Source organism: Aulonocara sp. 'chitande type north' Nkhata Bay, linkage group LG9 (assembly GCF_057382095.1).
Source record: "Aulonocara sp. 'chitande type north' Nkhata Bay isolate Kocher_YH1m ecotype deep benthic linkage group LG9, A_spYH_male_GT1.1, whole genome shotgun sequence".
NCBI lineage: Eukaryota > Metazoa > Chordata > Actinopteri > Cichliformes > Cichlidae > Aulonocara > Aulonocara sp. 'chitande type north' Nkhata Bay.
The window spans coordinates 18,368,763-18,385,991 of NC_141352.1; the positions used below are offsets into that span (position 1 = coordinate 18,368,763).

A 17,229-nucleotide genomic window follows, 5' to 3' on the forward strand; every position below is an offset into this window, starting at 1 on the left:
ATGTTGTCTTTTTTTTCAGGTCCCGCCACAGCATTTCAATCAGGTTGATGTCTGGACTTTGACTGGGTCATTGAAACATCTTGATTCTTTTCTTTTTCAGCCACTCTGTTTTAGATTTGCTGTTTTGCTTGGGATCATTGTGCTTTAAGTTTTTTATTTTTATTCTTTAACTATTAAACAGATGTGGGTCCAAAACAAGTTCAAATCATGACCCCTCCACCACTGTGCTCACAGCTGGTATGAAGTGTTCGTGCTGACGTGCTGTTTGACTTTCTCCAAATGTGGTGCTGTGCATTACAGTTAAACATCTCCACTTTGGTCTTGTCTGTATAAAACACTTAAGAAGTCTTTGTGGTTTGTTTAGATGTGGCTATGCAAACTTAATCTTGTTAAGCATGTTCTTTTAGCTATTAGAGGCTCCCTCCTGGCAACCGTTCCAAACAAGCCATGCTCGTTCAGTGTTTTTCTAAATGTGCTGTCATGAACTTTAACATTTGTCCTCTTCTGGGAAGACTGGAAATCATGGCAAATGTTGAAAAACAAGTGGAACGATGGATTTCAGATTGTTTGGAAATGGCCTTATAACAGCTACCAGATTGATGGGCAGCAACAGCTGTTTTCCAAAATCATTCCAGATGTTTTTCTTGGCATTGTACTGACACGCACCTGAATGCTCCACACCAACAAACTAGTAAAACTTCATCTGTTTTTCTAGAGCCAGTCACACTTAGTAAGTGCTACTTATCCTCTCAATTCCCATTGAAGCAGTAACGGTGTGTTTTGTTTATTACAATTGTTTCTCTTTTGATTTTTTTCCAGTACTTCCCTTCAGTTACAGCTACCACTTTTCAGAGAATAAATCACAATGGGAATAGAGCTTATTGGGACATTTTTACTTTTTTTGAGAGATTTCAAACCCTGGGCAGATTAACCAAATAAATCTCAAAGATAATACTAACTCTGTGTTATTCAGGTAAAGTGGGAAAGCAGATACTTGTGAAATGTCATATCTGCATATCTTGCCATGTAAGTTCTCCGCATAAAACTCTTGTCTGTGTCCATGACCAACTATCTGCTGTTTGTGTGTGTGTATGTGTGTGTGTGGTTAATATGTAACGTCCTGGGTCGATACAGCTGCTCCGAGCTGCTGGCTGAGCTGACAGACTCAATCTGTGTGTGTCAAATGTGTGATTAAGGAGTTCATAGTGCTCCGCGGCTTTTATCCACAGGCCTCGTCTTTCTGCCCTCCTCCCTCTCGCTTGCTTTCTCTCTCCTATTTACACTCTGTTTCCTCAATCAGTAACTTCTATGAGTCAGGGCCACACATGACACTCCGTGTGTCTGTGAGAACAAGCACACACACACAGGCTCTGTATGTGAGGTGAAAATCACAGAATGAAATAGAAGCGGACAGCCAAAAAATCACAGACATCCCTCTTTGGTTAGTGACCACAAAGTCTTATTGAATTTGTTCTGTCAGCTTTTGCATCATCTCCTTGGCTGAGAATAAAAAAACACCCAAAAGCATGAATCTGATTCATAAAAACCTGGGGTGGCCTTTGTCAGAGGACCAATATTTAATTTTTAATTCAAATGTTCAGCCGATATCTGCATAGATGCCATTTCTCTTATCTAGACACTCCAAGTCAATTCCAGACCTTTCCAATCAATACCAAAGGGTTTGGCTGCCAGCCTGCTTATTGACTGATTACATTTTGTTTTTCAGGTTGTTGGACACGTATTACAATGGCCTGATAACATCCATGCATGAATATCATGACCTCAGGTCTGCAGGGTTATGGATAGGCAGAAATGAGCCTTTTAGAAGTATACACTTTATTTACAAATTCTTCTACAAGTATTTTTTCTCTTTTTAAAAAAAATACAAACTCGGATAATACAACTACAGAAGTAATTTTTTTTTTAAGTCCCTTGAGCTCATTCCTCCTTGCGGGCGATATCTCTGTAAACTGGTCCTAATTTGTGTAAATATTAGGTAGAGCACTGAGGTGGGATGAGATAACCTATTTGTCACGTAACCAGCCAGCCATTCAGCCTCCACTGATTAAACAGCCCACATCAAGCGGTCCACACACAGGTACACAAACACTTACATAGGCATGACCCTGTGTACACATTCTTGTATTCAGCCGGGCAGGTGGGGGGGGGGGTCATATATCAGCTGCCAAACAGTGAAACTTTATGATTGTTTAAAATATCCTTATTTTTATGAAACACATAACTTAACATACAGTGTGGGGGAAAAAAGTTTTCATGTGACTTTATGCAGTCCTGTCACAATCTAAGTGCACTTTTCCAACAAAGTTGCTTCTGAAGGAGCCACAAGACTTCTGGAACAATGTCCTTTGAGCAGATGAGACCGAATTGGAGATGTTTGGCCATAATGCTGATAACATAATGCTGGTAGCTTATCAGCACAAACACCTCATACCGACTGTCAAGCATGGTGGTGGAGGGGTGATGCTTTGGGCTTCCACCCACAGGACCTAATCCAGTGTTTTACCCTGACTCTGAATTATTGTTCCACATCAAGGCCATCGGTCCCGCAGCTAAAGCTGGGTCGAGACCGATTCATGCAACTCATAGGTACGCCAGCAAATCTACAATAAAATGGCTGAAAATTAAGAATCAAGATGTTGTAATGGCCCAAAGTCCAGCCCGGATATTGCAAAACATAAATATATGGTATTCTGAATCTTTTAAGTGAAGTTTAAATTTATTGATTTGGCTTGTTAGTAATTAATCTAATAATACAAAAAAAAATCTTCCTCACAGGTCAATACTTTAGATTTGAGATGAATTCAACAGATAACATCATAATTATGAACTCCCTGTAGATTCATCCAAGTGTTTTAGAATCTAGTATTATCTAATATAATATTGAAAATGTTATATCCTGCTTTATTTCATTTTTACTTGTGTAAAAAGACTTCATTGGCTTCCCACAGGAACAAATATAGTAACTATTGTTAGAGTATCATCTTGTTAATAGATGCTAAGAATTTAAATTGCTATTCAAAGGCTTCTAAACCACAGATTTTATCTATTAAATGAGTAATAAGACAAAAAAAAATTACTAAAGTCTAAATTATAAATGAATGAAAACTTAAAATGCCCTAGTGCAGAGGTAGGCAGGGGACATCCTAATTATAACATATAACCATGATGTTTGGAGTATGTTTGAGGGAACTGTTGAATCATGTTCTGTGTACACCTAAGGTAAAGTCGTGGATAATACTTCCCCTGGTGACAGTCTCTCACATTCACCAAATATGATACATCAGCACACTTTAGTTCATCTGTCCAGCCACACGCTTGATGCCTTCAGGCTGAGCTCAGCACACACCCTGGTGCACACTGCCACCTACTGTCTAAACAGTAGAAACCCAGCTACCTGACTGAGACCTGATATGCATTTTCATTTGCCTGCTCGATCTAACTTGCACACACCTAATCACCATTTTTATTTTTTAATTCTCCCAGGGAACTCTCGGGCTTCATTTTCTCCCCTTTGATGATATTTAATGAGTGATACATGCATTCTGTTTCTGTATCACTAAATTAAACTGCAAGATTCAAAGCTGTTTTGTTTCATTTAATAAACACGTGGCAACAATTTAGACTCTGAAACCGAGGCTTGCTTTCACGCTTTGCAGGAGTGAATGGGTCTGTAGTGACAAACCAGTGAATGATAAATAACATAATAATAATATATCATAAATAATTAGATAAGTGGTAAATATAATTTAAAAAACAACACTATAGATTAACTGATAGCTGAAAATGTCATTATTTGCTCATTTTTTATACAGAAATGCTCAGCATTCTGAGTTCACCTTTTCAAACCAAAAGTTGCTTCTTTTTTTTAAAGGTCTGGAGTGTTAACGTAGTGTTGGTGTTGCCAGACACTGTAATAGAGCAATCGTTATGACAATAAATTTAGCTCTTAAAAACCTCCAGAAAACTGAGCTTTTCTCTGTTGTATAATCAGTGCCATCGCTTTTTCTCATTTAAAGTCATTCCCCCTTTTATCAATGCCCTTCCACTTATCAGGGAAACAGCTACCCACAGAGCAAGAAGTGGGGCGGCAACCCTTTACAGGTTGCTGCCCTGTTACAGAGCCAATCATTTACACTCACATATGGACAATTTAGAATTACCAATAAACCTAACCCCACTAGTGCATTTCTTTGGACTGTGGGAGGAAACCAGCGTACCCAGAGAGAACCCACCAAACATGGGGAGAACATGAAAACTCCACACAGAAAATCCCCGGACAGATGGTGGAGTCAAACCCTGCTCATAGGACCTTCTTGAGGTGACACAACAGTGCTACCCTGCACCCCTTTTTATACAAATTGTAATTTATTACTTTTGTTTGGCATTACTGAGAAGATATGGACACATGATCCAGAATAGGGGAAGTTTGTCTGGTTTTCACAGATCTAACTGAGATAGTGTACAAATCCAGACATACAGCTTTCTTCAGAAAGCAAGTTTACGATATTTAAGATTCTCACTATTGCATTTGGGTGTAAACGCCCATATTGTCCTTACCCTCCTGTGTACTCACAGGGGAAATGTAAACTAGTAGAAAACTGTCAGCTACAGCTGTGCAGATGTGAAATGCTTGTGACATGTGTGCCAGTCACTCTCAGTTCGCCGGTGAAATGAAATTCTCTTTATTTCATTTAGAGCAATCAAAGGAGGAGAATCATCACTGAGTGATGGCTCATCATGACACAGAAATACATGATCAAATGTGTGAACAGATGACACAACTGCAAGGAGTGTGTGTACAAATATCTTTTATTTTAATCAAGCACTTTACGCCATGAACTCGTATGGGATGGGCTCCAGCAGCTGTGGCTCATTTCTCTTAGTGGTGACAAAGTGAGCCTCACGAGGAGGAGCAGGCTGAGGAGACAGGAAAATGAATACAATGAAGCACAAAAATACTCCTTTAATAAATCTAATTATATTCAAATTACACATCTCGGTGGTCTTTTTACTTTTTGAATATTTCCGGCTTTAACAATTCTCTATTCACGTGTTACAATAAACTCGGCTCATACCTGGCGCTTCAGTTCCACCCAGGTGCCCTTCTGCTTGGCCTCCAGCTTCTTGCGCTCATTTTCCTTAACGCGCTGCAGGAAGCTGTCCCTGCTCTTTGAGTGCTTCACGTGCTCAATACGCACATTAATCCTCTTGGCCAGGATCTTGCCTCTGTGAGTGTGAACAATTTCAATTAACAGTTTATAAAAAAAAAAAAGAAACTGGGCAATGGTAACGTTTCCTTTAATTGTGTTGTGAAAATGGTCTTTCAATGTCTAAATGTCTCCTGCATAAAATCCCAGGTCAACACAGAGGAAGGTATGCTGGGATTCTTAAGGATGAAATGCTTTCCCCCACATGAATGGCCACCATGGACAGAACGGTTCATGGTAGCAAAGTGAAGATGGGGTCATCTTTCCTCTCACTAGGTAAAGTGCATGAGCCAACACACACCAGTGAGAGCAGACAATAATGATCACATAGTTGGAATCAAGACTTAACCCGGCCATGCCAAGTTGATCAACAGTTTCTCTGATTAGTTATTAGATTCTTTTATTTGTAGACGTTCTAAGTCATCTGGTGTGTGCTAGCTCAAAGTGCACAAATCTAAACATCCAAAAATAAAGGATCTTACTTACTTGACCTGCTTGTTGACAATGATGCCGACAGCATGTTGGGTTACATTGTAGATGCGTCCTGTCTTGCCGTGGTAGCATTTATGAGGCATACCTTTCTGAACGGTTCCTGTGCCCTGAAACAAAATCATAATAGTTTTATCAGTTGCATTTCTACAAACCACTTGTCAAATTCTTTCTCATGGGGAGTAGCTGCTCAACATGTGATGCTTTTATTTAAATTAGGTCTGATTTGAATTAGGCACACTTGGTCATTAAAACACATTTTAAGACATGCACATTTCCCAAAGCACTTTATAAAGAACTCAGCACATTTACTTCATAATCACTGGGGTGTCTCAGTCAGGTAGTGCTTTGATCTTGCTTACCTTGATGTCAACAATGTCTCCCTTCTTGTAGATACGCATGTAAGTGGACAGAGGGATTGGGCCTGTGAAAGAGAGAGAAGGAAAGACACGTTACAGACTTTATACACACACTTGTGAGCAGTTTACCTGCACTTCAAACTTGGGACTCACCATGCTTGCGGAATGGCCTGCTGAACATGTACCTGGTCCCCCTCCTCTTGCCTCTGGTGTTCGTCATGATGCCTGATTACTGAGAGAAAACACTTAGATTAGACACACGTAAGTGTGACCATTGCCTACTAATGTAAACACGTAATTTTAGCAGGTGTGTAATAATATAAGTCAATAAAGGAGTTTATTTACATCTAACTGCGCCAGATGATGGGAAATTAGACCGACTGTCACTTAGAGAAAACATTGTTTTCAACATTGTAACATAAACACGTGGAAGTTCATATTCGTCACATGACTACAAACCTGCTGAATGAGCTCTTTCTACACAAACAGCCGATAAATAAAATACACGACCCCAAATATCCCTCACTTTTCAACAACAGAGGTGCATTAGCCTACAAAACTACTATACATAGCCAGCGCATCACGAAACATAGCAATGCACAGCCTAGCAGGGACAATTCAGTCCGCTATACTGAGCGGTAACTAACATTTTAGAGCCACGTCATGAAAAACGCTTTAATGAAAATGTAAAATATCGGTGTTTCGTGTCTTTCAGTAGGAATAAAAGGGTTTCGGAGGGAGCAAAAAAACTGCTTCTATTAAACGCTCTGCCTGGCAGGCCCACATGGAGAGCCACGCTACTGAACCGGAGGGCTGTAAACGGAGAAAACTACTCCCAGTGACGCATTTTCAACCATTAACAACACCGTGGCGCATGAGGGAACAACTGCGGTGGATATATAAGTGAAACTGTGCATGTAAGAAGGGATAATATAGATGAAAATCGACTTTTAAACAGAGAACATCTTACCCCCGGTCTCTACAAGATGGCGGGTACGGCGGAAAGAGAGAGCAATGGCCCCGAAACTCCGCCTTGTGAAGCTGATTCAGGAAGCCCGTGAGATTGCCTGAACGAAAAAACGACCGAGAGAGAGCAGCGGTAACGCCTAGGTTGAAGACGAATGAAGAAGTCTTGGTTTTGTAGTACATGGATGGCAATTGTCAGACTTTCACATTTATGAAGTGCTGAATAATACAATAATATAATACAACAAAAAAACACTTTCCAGACGCTCAAGTAGACATCATCAGGTTGGCTCTGTGGACAAATATGATATTTCCTGATTATATTTTACTATAAGCCTAGATAGTTTTTAAAACGCATGATATTGTTTCCGTGTTTATTCTATAAGTCTAGTTTTAAATTTTATTTCACCTAAATAAAATATTTTCCAAATGAAACATTCATTTGGAAAATATTTTCCAAATGAATGTTTAACTTTAGTTAGCTATAGTAACATTGGTGGAAACACTACAAAATGGCTTTTAGAATTTAGAATAGAATTCAACTTTATTGTCATTGCACATGCACAGGTACAGGGCAACGAAATGCAGTTTGCATCCATCCAGAAGTGCTTTAGTGATATAGATATATTACAATATATATTAGCAATAATATAGATATGTGAGTATATTACAGAAATGGGTCTATTATGGTATGTTATAATGTACACGGTATGAAGTATGTTGTGTTTTGGGGCATATTTTAGGACTGTGGTATATTTTTAATATTAAAATACAAAAATCCAAATTTTCCTAGTACTGAACAATGTTTCATTAATTTTTTAAAATTATTTTAGCCAAATTTTTTAATTCATAACCTGAAATGCCTATATAGGTTAAAATAACAAATGTAAAAATAGATCTGTATTGTGTTCATTAGCAGGGTGGATCAGTGAAACTAACTTTATATAGATAATATCATCTTTTTCACGTTCTTTCATTGTAGGGATGTTTAACTACACATCTATCTATCTATCTATTGAACTGATTGAATTTAGTTGATACCCTCCTTCCTCTAATTTTCACATTTTGAAAAGCCATCAGTGTGCAAGACTGAACCCCTTTGCGGGCCTGTTCAGGTCCCAGAATTATATGTTTGACACGTCTGTCATATGTGTTTTCTCGCAAATTTATTATTTGTTCCGGTAATTTTAACGCTAGGTATTTACTTAATTAAATTTGATTAAATTTTGTCCTAGAATGGCAGTCTTAAAATAAATTATTTGAAAAAAGAAAAAATGAACATAGAAGAACAGTTGTGTGCAACGCAATGAGGACTTACTCAATGGCTCTGGATGCAATGTAAGCATGCGCAACACTTGACTTCAGTCAACCTTTAATTTCTTCAGTGACATGGGCCTCAACAACACGTCACGTGATATTGCTTGATTTTTATTCGCCAGATAACTGCATCTGAGTAGGCATCGAAGAAATGTCATAATGTGTGGATACAATAGCCATAAGCTTTTTTATATACGCTGTATTGAAGCTACTCACTTCCGTGATTAAAGCTAAAACGGAAGCACCCGACAGAGAACGCTCTCGCGTTCTTGAGCAATTGGACCTTCCGTCGCGAGCTCCGCAGAATCTACCCTCACGAGGGGAGCCAGCCCAGTCTTGTCAGCGCGCTGCGGTGTGGTGGAAGATGGCGCTAGCCGAATGGAAATCCTAATGACAGTCTCCAAATTTGCCTCTTTTTGTACCATGGTAAGTGCGCGGCAGTCTCATACTGTTATTAGTCAGACTATAGGGTGGTACGGAAACCGCGGCTGCGCTGCTATTGGCGTTTTAAGCCGTGGAATTAGAAATGAAAGCAGTAAATTTTGCTGCCAGTGCTAGCCAAGCAGTTTTTCGTCTATAGCCCAGCCAAGCAAGCAGCCACCCACCGCCTTCTCCGCTCCCCGCTTTTTGTTAACGACAGTTGACGGGCACACGGGAATGCTTGCTGCTTTATTACTCATAGCTTGACGACTTATTTGGTTAACATTTCTCACAGCTTCCCCGGTGACAGTGCACCTGCTGCACCTGTGATTTACAGCTAACTAGCTAACGTGAAGGTAACTAAAGCTAAACCAGTGTTTCTGCTTGCCAGCAACTGAAACACAGCTGGATAATGGGTGACTTCCGAGGATTAATCTGCGGTATGTGACGGGAAAACAATGAGGAGAACAGACAAGTTGTCGTGGGAATCTGCCAGATAATATTAACGCGGGCAATGACGACATTGTTTAACATTAGCTGCGCAGTTGTGGACCCATTCCAGGTCCAGATCTACTCTGCACAGTTTGGTGCTGTCTGCACGGCGCGTCCTAGCCTTTCACCCGTACTAAATAATACCAAAGGGATACATATGCAGCCACCGAGTCATCGTAAACTTCAGAAACCTTTGAAATTGAACGTTTTCTGTTCTGAAACATGCAGTTTTGATCAGTTTTGCTTCTCGTGTTGACTTGAGTTGTGTCTAAGAACAGTTAAGGAATTATGACTCCTGGCAAAAAAAGGTTTAATATGAAAAAAGCTGGTCTTGGAGCTTTAAGCACCCACTGTTTTTTTCCATTTATAGCAGCATACATGACCTTGAAAATGTGAAGCTAAGACAGGATTTGCATTGGGATTCGGATGCAGTGTTGAAGAAAATTATCTGTCTTGTTTGAGGACAGTAAAATATTTGTCTGTCTGCTGTGTTTACAGGGCGCCAATGCCTCTGCTCTGGAGAAAGAGATTGGATCTGAGCAGTTTCCAGTCAATGAGCACTACTTTGGTCTGGTCAATGTAAGTGAGCAGTAACACTACCTGTGTTGCATCTGTACCTGACAAGTGCTCACATTGGGTTTTCCTCTTGTTTGTAGTTTGGAAACACTTGCTATTGCAACTCAGTGCTGCAGGCTCTGTACTTCTGCCGGCCTTTTCGGGAGAAGATCTTGGCGTACCGGAGTCAGCCTCGACGGAAGGAGAACCTGCTTACCTGTCTGGCTGATCTGTTTCACAGCATTGCCAATCAGAAAAGGAAAGTGGGAGTCATACCACCCAAGAAGTTTATCACACGACTGCGCAAAGAGAATGGTGAGAGGAACTGATCCAGACAGGGAGATTGGTGGAACAAAAAAAGACATTGCAGAGAGTGAAACTATAATTTGCTGACCTGCAGAGACAGCAAGTAGGGCTGGGCGATATGGCCTAAAATCCATATCACAGTATAATTTGAAGCATGTGCGGTAACGATATATATTGCGATATATTCTTTCCTTCTGTATAACGTATTTTACAAACTATAAGGCACACTTAAAATCCTTTAATTTTCTCAAAAATTGACAGTGTGCTTTATGTATGAATTGTGGTTGTGCTTACTGACCTCGAACAGATTTTATGTAGTAAAGGTGCACAGAAATCTGTCAAAAAATGTTTTAGTACGACTTTGGTAAGCTATGAAGCTGCACCGTTTGATGGACTGCCAGAGCATTACAGCTACCGTAGTCAGGAGCCTTGCAGAGTAATCTGGGTCCAAAACTCCGTCTGCTTCAGGTCCCAAAGTCAAAGGAACACTGCGGCATCACTGAGAGTTACAAACTGTCTAAATTCTTTCATCTTTAATAAAATGATCAGCGTTGCTGCTTTACCAGGTGTAACAATTAAGTTTAACATCCAGGCATCCATGAAAACAGAATTTATTACATTTAACAGAGTTAGAAGTTAACAGAAAGTTAGCTGGCTAGTTTCCACCTAAACATGATATAGCATGTTCTGACTGAGAGATGTCTGAAAAAATTCAAACGTACAGCTCTGCTATCACTTCCAACATAAATGAAGACAGAAAACTAAACAGCAGTGACTGAAGTTGGACTAGCTGGTATATAATGTTGTGCTACGTGATCGCTAGCTACACAGCTACGTTAGCATAACATTAGCACAGTGAAGCTCGAGGATGAACGCTAACTTTTTTCCACTCGATGAAAGTTAACGTGAGAGTTTCTGGTGGTTAGGGACAAATGCAATCACATGGCAGGATCCTAAAAACGGACCAAACTTCAGTCAGGAGAACAACTGAGATAATCCATCCATCCACAATAAGAGGTTAGTCATTAATATACTGCACCAACATGGGAATAGAGCAGCTGCGAGAGAATTCAACATTAATGTTGAAAGTGGAGGAAGCTCAGGTTTTGGCTTTCCCCATATTCCAAAAGTGCTTCTCTTTGCTATTACTGCCGCCCGGCATAATTTGCAGATGATGTTGTTTGTAGCTGCAATGCTTTCGACCAAAACAATATACCGTTTATACCGCCCAACCCTGACAGCAAGACATCCTGTTGTTGTTGTTGTTGTTGCTTCTGAACTTGGAGAAACGCTAAAAATGCTGCTTTTTGTTGCGATTTTTATTCCTCAGAGCTCTTTGACAACTACATGCAGCAGGATGCTCACGAGTTCCTAAACTACCTGCTGAATACTATTGCTGATCTGCTTCAAGAAGAGAGGAAGCAGGAGAAGACAAACGGCCGCCTGGCCAATGGCACTTTGGACTCGCAGAACAACAACAGCAATGCCACACCTGCCCCCACTTGGGTCCATGAGATCTTCCAAGGCACTCTGACCAATGAGACGCGCTGCCTCACCTGTGAAACGGTGAGATTCTTCACTTCATTCTGACACATAAGGTGTCATATCATCTTAACAAGACGGTTGCTAAACAGATTTGTTCAATATGCTTGCAAGGATAAAGCTGCAGTGGCACCACAGAGCTTAGTTTTTGTGCAAACATTGTTTAACTTAAGGAATTAAAACCTAAGACCTGACCGTGTAGTTTAACAGTTATTCTAACCTTTACAAGTCTTTTTGTTTTTTGTTTTTTGTTTTTCAGATAAGCAGCAAAGATGAGGATTTTCTGGACCTCTCTGTTGATGTAGAACAGAATACCTCCATCACACACTGCCTCAGGTAAAGCAACACTGCTGCATCAGCAATTGAAGGAACAGGATTAGTAGCTCCGTGCAACGATTGTGAAAAATGACACCTATTTGATGGTTCCAGGCTCTTAAAAGATAGCATTTGCTGCCTGTTTTCTTCTTACACTTCGTTTCTTTGGGTTTTGGACTGTTGGTTAGACAAAACAAAGCCATCTGGAGACAACAGGCTGGGCTCCTGGAAACTGAAATGGATCATTTTCACTGTCTTTCGATTGAAAAGATCAAGTAACTGCAACCATTTTAGATCTTTCCTAACACATCTTGTTGAAGCCCACTTAAGTCAGACTGAAGTTATTATTAACATTTTTGTTACCGGCCATTTCATGTCAGAATAGCTCCTGCAAAAAGGCCTGTTATTAACTGGAAGTGAGTCACACCCTGCATTTTGTTGTATTTTTAAATGTGGAGTTAAAATTGACTGATTTTCTCTTTTGATTCCTCTCAGAGGTTTTAGTAACACAGAGACACTGTGCAGTGAGTACAAATACTACTGTGAAGAATGTAGAAGCAAGCAGGAGGCACACAAGAGGTCAGTGTATAGGTTCATTTTTAATGTATGATTTTGTTTGTGGTTGGACATTTATATCCAGCGTTGCACTCGTCATTGTTCTTTTAATGTAGGATGCGTGTAAAGAAGCTGCCGATGATCCTAGCTCTGCACCTGAAGCGCTTTAAATACATGGAGCAGCTGCAACGCTACACCAAGCTGTCCTATCGCGTCGTCTTCCCCCTGGAACTCCGCCTCTTCAACACCTCCGGGGACGCCACCAATCCTGAGAGGCTGTATGACTTGGTCGCCGTGGTGGTGCATTGTGGGAGGTGTGTATGTGAACACATAACCGGTATAGAGAGATAAACACTTAATTCTTTGTTTTAATAATAAAATACATTTGAACCCGTAGGCTCAAGAGTAAAGTTGCATTACATCTGAATCTCATAGGGCAACATGTAGACTCTTGTGCATGGGTGGTGCAGTGGTTAGCACAGTTACCTTAGTTTGAACCTTCCTGAGGCGCCTGTGGTGTTAGCTTGCTATGTGTTACTACCTTTCTTCTAGCTACTCCGGTTTCCTCCCATGGTCCAAAGGCGTGCATGTTAGTAGGTTAACTGCTGATTCTAATCTGGCTGTAGAAGTGGAAATGAGGTAGATAAAGTAGATATGACAAAGTTTAGCTCATTTAAGTTTCCATCAATGCTCAGCTGTGTTCTCCTTTATGTCTGTACTGCCTTTGACCCAGTGTCACTGGGAGTTAGTCTGTCAGTGTTTATTCAAGGTGTTTCACTGCTTTTCAGTAAGTGGATGCTGAAACAGAGTCCAGTTTTCCACAGCTGTTTTAGGAATAATAGATTACACTTGAGTTTTTCTGTCTCCTGTCGAACTAAATTCCAGGGATGAATTCGTAGCATGACATTGATGGTCAAGGCTAAAGCCGCTGATTAGTCACAGAAATAAAACCGACAATTATATCATGCATCAATTTCTCTCAATTTTTTGTAAATTGGTTAGTCCGTAAATGTAAAGAGAAAGTAAATATTTCCATTTAATGAACATTACTCACTATTGAGAATGAAGAATGACACTATCAAGTCATTCTTAATTGGGGGTTCACTTTTCTACTCCTTATTGCCTTCTTACTGGGTGCAAGTGAAATACTTCAGTGTTTACCTTTGACAGGTGAACTGCTCATGATGTTACAGAGATGAACCGTACCAAAAAAAAAAAAAAACATCTGTCTTCCAAGTACAGTTTATATTGCCCTTTATCTCTTCCCAGAAAAGCAAAATAAACAGCAACTCTAAAATATATGGTAGTGGTCTGCCAGCTGTTCACCGCACATCCGCCACTTGTTTTTCCACCTGTCTGGACATACTTATATTTAGGGGTCATAAAATATCTTAACAGGCTTTTACTGCAAAACTTTCCAGGAACCTGAGTTGGTAGAAGCAACTGCATCAGCCACATAGTCTGCCAATCATTCTCTGTAATGGAAGCCCCAGGCTCTATCCCACTTTTCAGATTTCAGCACATTAGTTGCTAGATTTTACTTTTATGCATTATGCTCACCGAAACTTTGTCAAAGACCAGAAACAAGGTACACCAAGAGTCTTCCCCCAGCAAGTCAGCGTGCCCTCCTTACCACAAAAACTAACAGACTAAAACCAGGAATACAGTGGGTGTGTGGATTCTCTGATTTCTTGTCCTCATCACTTGCTCTGTGACACAGCTAACATAAAAAACGGACCCCGTACCGTTTTTGAAAGATGCAACACGGGGAGCCACTTCTGAAATGCTCCATCAGCTCTGGTAGCTGCGATGTACCTATACCCAGAGTATTCCTGGGAAACTCTAACCCTCAATGTGATAAATCTTGGCCTCACAACCCACAGGACACTGTGTACTCCAATGTCCGCTCTCTGACAGGTCACAGCTGTTTCAGAGGCACAAAGGAGACCTAAACAATAACAATCAGGCTGACACTTTTAATAACTGGTCTCATAATGATGATTCAAAGCTTGCATCGTTAAGCTTGCCTGCTTAAACTCGGCAACATTAAGAAACATCAAATTATGATATGTTTTCTAACCCTTTCCTATCATTTCGTCAGGCTTATTGCATCATAAGAATAGAAAGTGTTACATCAAAGCTGCACAGGTGAAGCTGAGGTTAGTCGAGTTAGACAGAATTAATAACTGCTTTCGATTTCAGTTTTATACAAAAAAGGGCTTGAGGCGCTTCCTGGCATATTGTTGTACTTACCAGACTTGCTTGCAGTCGTGTTAACATTTTCATAATTAATAGTTAAAGCTTTGATTGTACCCGTCTTGGCACTTAGCAGTAGAGAAGTGTCTGAAAACCAAACAAATGCAGATGACTCACTTCAAGTGAAGAGTGTTGATTTATATTGAGTGTTTTATATACAGAGTGTTTTAATCCATTAGTGCTTATAAATTGGTAATGTAGAAGTCATTTCTTACCCTTTCTCTCACATGCTACTGAATCTGTTGTATTATTACAAACCTCCACGTTGAGATGGTCACTGTTGCTTTTAGACTTGTGCAGTGAATCTTTGCAGAGTATACAATGTAACTAACGTATGTAAGTGGTAGATGTACGCCATAGCCTCGATGTCCTCCATTGTTCTCTTGGGTTTGTGTTGCATACAAATTATGTCATTGGGCTTTCGGGCCACCTTTCTATGACAGCCCCACCCATATTAAAGTGGTACTCAGTCATAATGGGGAAAATGGCTCAAACTGAGTGGACCTGAGTAAGTGCTTGTTGGGGGGAAAAAACTCGAGTCGTTTTGGCAAATCTCCCTCCATCAGTTTGCTGACGTCTCTGTCCTCATATTGAGGTGATGATTGTTATTCTTACTGATTCATTCAAAAACTGCAGTGGAAAAGTAGCTGGAAATGCACAGGAAGAATTAACAGTACCGAACAGGCTAATCACGAGGTTTTGTTACATTTCCAGGGAGTTGGATGTCAGATTAGGGTGTAGTTTTAACACCGAAATATAAATCTCCTGTCAGGCTTAATGGTTAAAAGTGACTTTGCTGAACTAATGTGCTGTTTTATTTCTCTTCAGTGGTCCAAACAGGGGTCACTACATTGCCATTGTGAAAAGTCACGACTTCTGGTTGCTGTTTGATGACGATATTGTAGAGGTGAGCGAGTTTATTTGTGTGTTTGTGTGATTTAGAGTTCACTGTAAGCCTCTATTTCTAAAGAAAATCATTCTCCATTTCTGTTCCACAGAAAATCGATGCACAGGCCATAGAAGAATTCTACGGTCTCACTTCTGAAATCTCCAAGAACTCTGAGTCGGGCTACATCCTCTTTTATCAGTCCAGAGACTAAATTTGGATCCTTGTGTGTTACTGCATAACCCAAGAGAAATGCTCTGTTTCCTCTCCGTGGACGGCGGCAGACTTTAAACGCACCACAGCAGCCTGCACAGTGTCATACCTGTCTGCACAGCTGTAATCCATACCTGTGCTTTTTACACACTCGGCAGTGCAGCTCAGCTGTGGAAATTCCCCATACGTACCAGCCTGACCCCGTCCTTCCTGCCCCTTCCACAGCCCCCCGCCCATGATCCGCTGCTGCTGCTGCTGCTGCTGCTGCTGCTCGGACAATAAGACGATACTGAATGCAAACTGTGTCAAGATTGTTTTTAAAAAAAGAAAAAGACTTTGAATGAGGGTTGTACAGATGTTTGTTGGTTGTATGAGTGGCGTTTTAGTTTTTGCTTTGGGTGTGGGTTGAATGGGTATTTAATAATTCATATGATGTAACATTGGCCTGGTGTCTTCACCCCCCACATTGTGACCTGGAACGTACTGAGAGAGGATCATGGATGTAAAGGAAGATCAATTGTTGGGGGGAGTGGGTGGGTGTCCCACATAGAGGACACACCAGGCTGTGTATTTCTACAGTGTACAGAATGGTATTTGTATAAATATTACAAGAAGATAAAATTATCATAGGAAAATGTTAGACCTTGAGAAGACGTATTAACACTATGGTGCACTTTTGATACCGTTTTGTAGGTGTTGGCAAGCTTAATGTGAGGGTTTGCTTGAAAAAAGGCCTGTTGTGAAGCGATCATTTTCTGTTTTAAAGAAAAAGAAATAAAGCCAGTAAGAATGAGGCTGGGTGTGCTCCCTTTTTCGAGTCCCACAGGTGCACACTGATGACTCATATGGGGGACTCAACATCGCCCCTTAGTGGTGTTACTTGGTATTCCAGCTTTCCCGCTACAACAGGAGCTATTTTTAATCCATTCAGGCCCAAAAAGACAGGTGCCTTTAAAGAAACGCGCACAGCCGTTGTTACCCCCTGCATGGTCAGTTAAGTGTAGTCAGGTGTATTCACCTCCCCACCCGATTCACTTCACACGAGGTGTCTCTGAGGCAGAGGTGCAAGGGGATGTGACAAAGAAGATGGAGGACAGCGGGAACGGGAGGAGGTTGGGTGACACACATCTGGGTAGCTGTTAATAGCACAGACGGGACCAGAATAGCAGGGCGTCGCGGGAGGAAACCGAGCCTCTGCATCCAGCAGACTATGTGGCTGATGCAGTTGCTTCTACCAACTCGGGTAGCAAAAAGGAGAAAAAAGCCGGGTAGGGGTCATAGAAACTAACAAAACCCTGCAGATCAGGTGATCAAACCTCATGAGATTAGG

The 17,229-nt window shown here is 40.8% G+C and overlaps 2 protein-coding genes across 2 annotated transcripts; one reads left to right on the plus strand and one right to left on the minus strand.

Annotated features, from left to right (window-relative positions):
- Nucleotides 1-4,812: 4,812 nt before the first annotated feature.
- rpl21 (ribosomal protein L21) lies at nt 4,813-7,123 on the minus strand. Its single transcript, XM_086306244.1, has 6 exons — nt 7,047-7,123; nt 6,230-6,308; nt 6,080-6,141; nt 5,715-5,827; nt 5,097-5,247; nt 4,813-4,938 (listed from the first exon to the last, which is right to left on the minus strand). Exons 2-6 carry the CDS (start codon nt 6,294-6,296, stop codon nt 4,849-4,851), a joined length of 483 nt encoding a protein of 160 aa, XP_086162370.1. The 5' UTR covers nt 6,297-6,308; nt 7,047-7,123; the 3' UTR covers nt 4,813-4,848.
- A 1,315-nt stretch (nt 7,124-8,438) lies between these two features.
- On the plus strand, nt 8,439-16,692 carry usp12a (ubiquitin specific peptidase 12a). Its single transcript, XM_086306248.1, has 9 exons — nt 8,439-8,785; nt 9,770-9,850; nt 9,928-10,141; nt 11,463-11,698; nt 11,934-12,010; nt 12,485-12,568; nt 12,661-12,858; nt 15,629-15,707; nt 15,799-16,692. The coding sequence occupies exons 1-9, from the start codon at nt 8,738-8,740 to the stop codon at nt 15,898-15,900; spliced, it is 1,119 nt and encodes a 372-aa protein (XP_086162374.1). The 5' UTR covers nt 8,439-8,737; the 3' UTR covers nt 15,901-16,692.
- The last annotated feature ends 537 nt before the right edge of the window (nt 16,693-17,229 follow it).

Coding starts and splice junctions, on each gene's coding strand:
- rpl21 (XM_086306244.1), bottom strand. CDS start 6,296: ATGACGAACACCAGAGGCAAGAGGAGGGGGACCAGGTACATGTTCAGC. Junction 6,142..6,229: donor CAGGCCATTCCGCAAGCATG/GTGAGTCCCAAG, acceptor TCTCTTTCACAG/GCCCAATCCCTCTGTCCACT. Junction 4,939..5,096: donor GGGTGGAACTGAAGCGCCAG/GTATGAGCCGAG, acceptor CTGTCTCCTCAG/CCTGCTCCTCCTCGTGAGGC.
- usp12a (XM_086306248.1), top strand. CDS start 8,738: ATGGAAATCCTAATGACAGTCTCCAAATTTGCCTCTTTTTGTACCATG. Junction 10,142..11,462: donor ACGACTGCGCAAAGAGAATG/GTGAGAGGAACT, acceptor TTTATTCCTCAG/AGCTCTTTGACAACTACATG. Junction 12,859..15,628: donor GTGGTGGTGCATTGTGGGAG/GTGTGTATGTGA, acceptor ATTTCTCTTCAG/TGGTCCAAACAGGGGTCACT.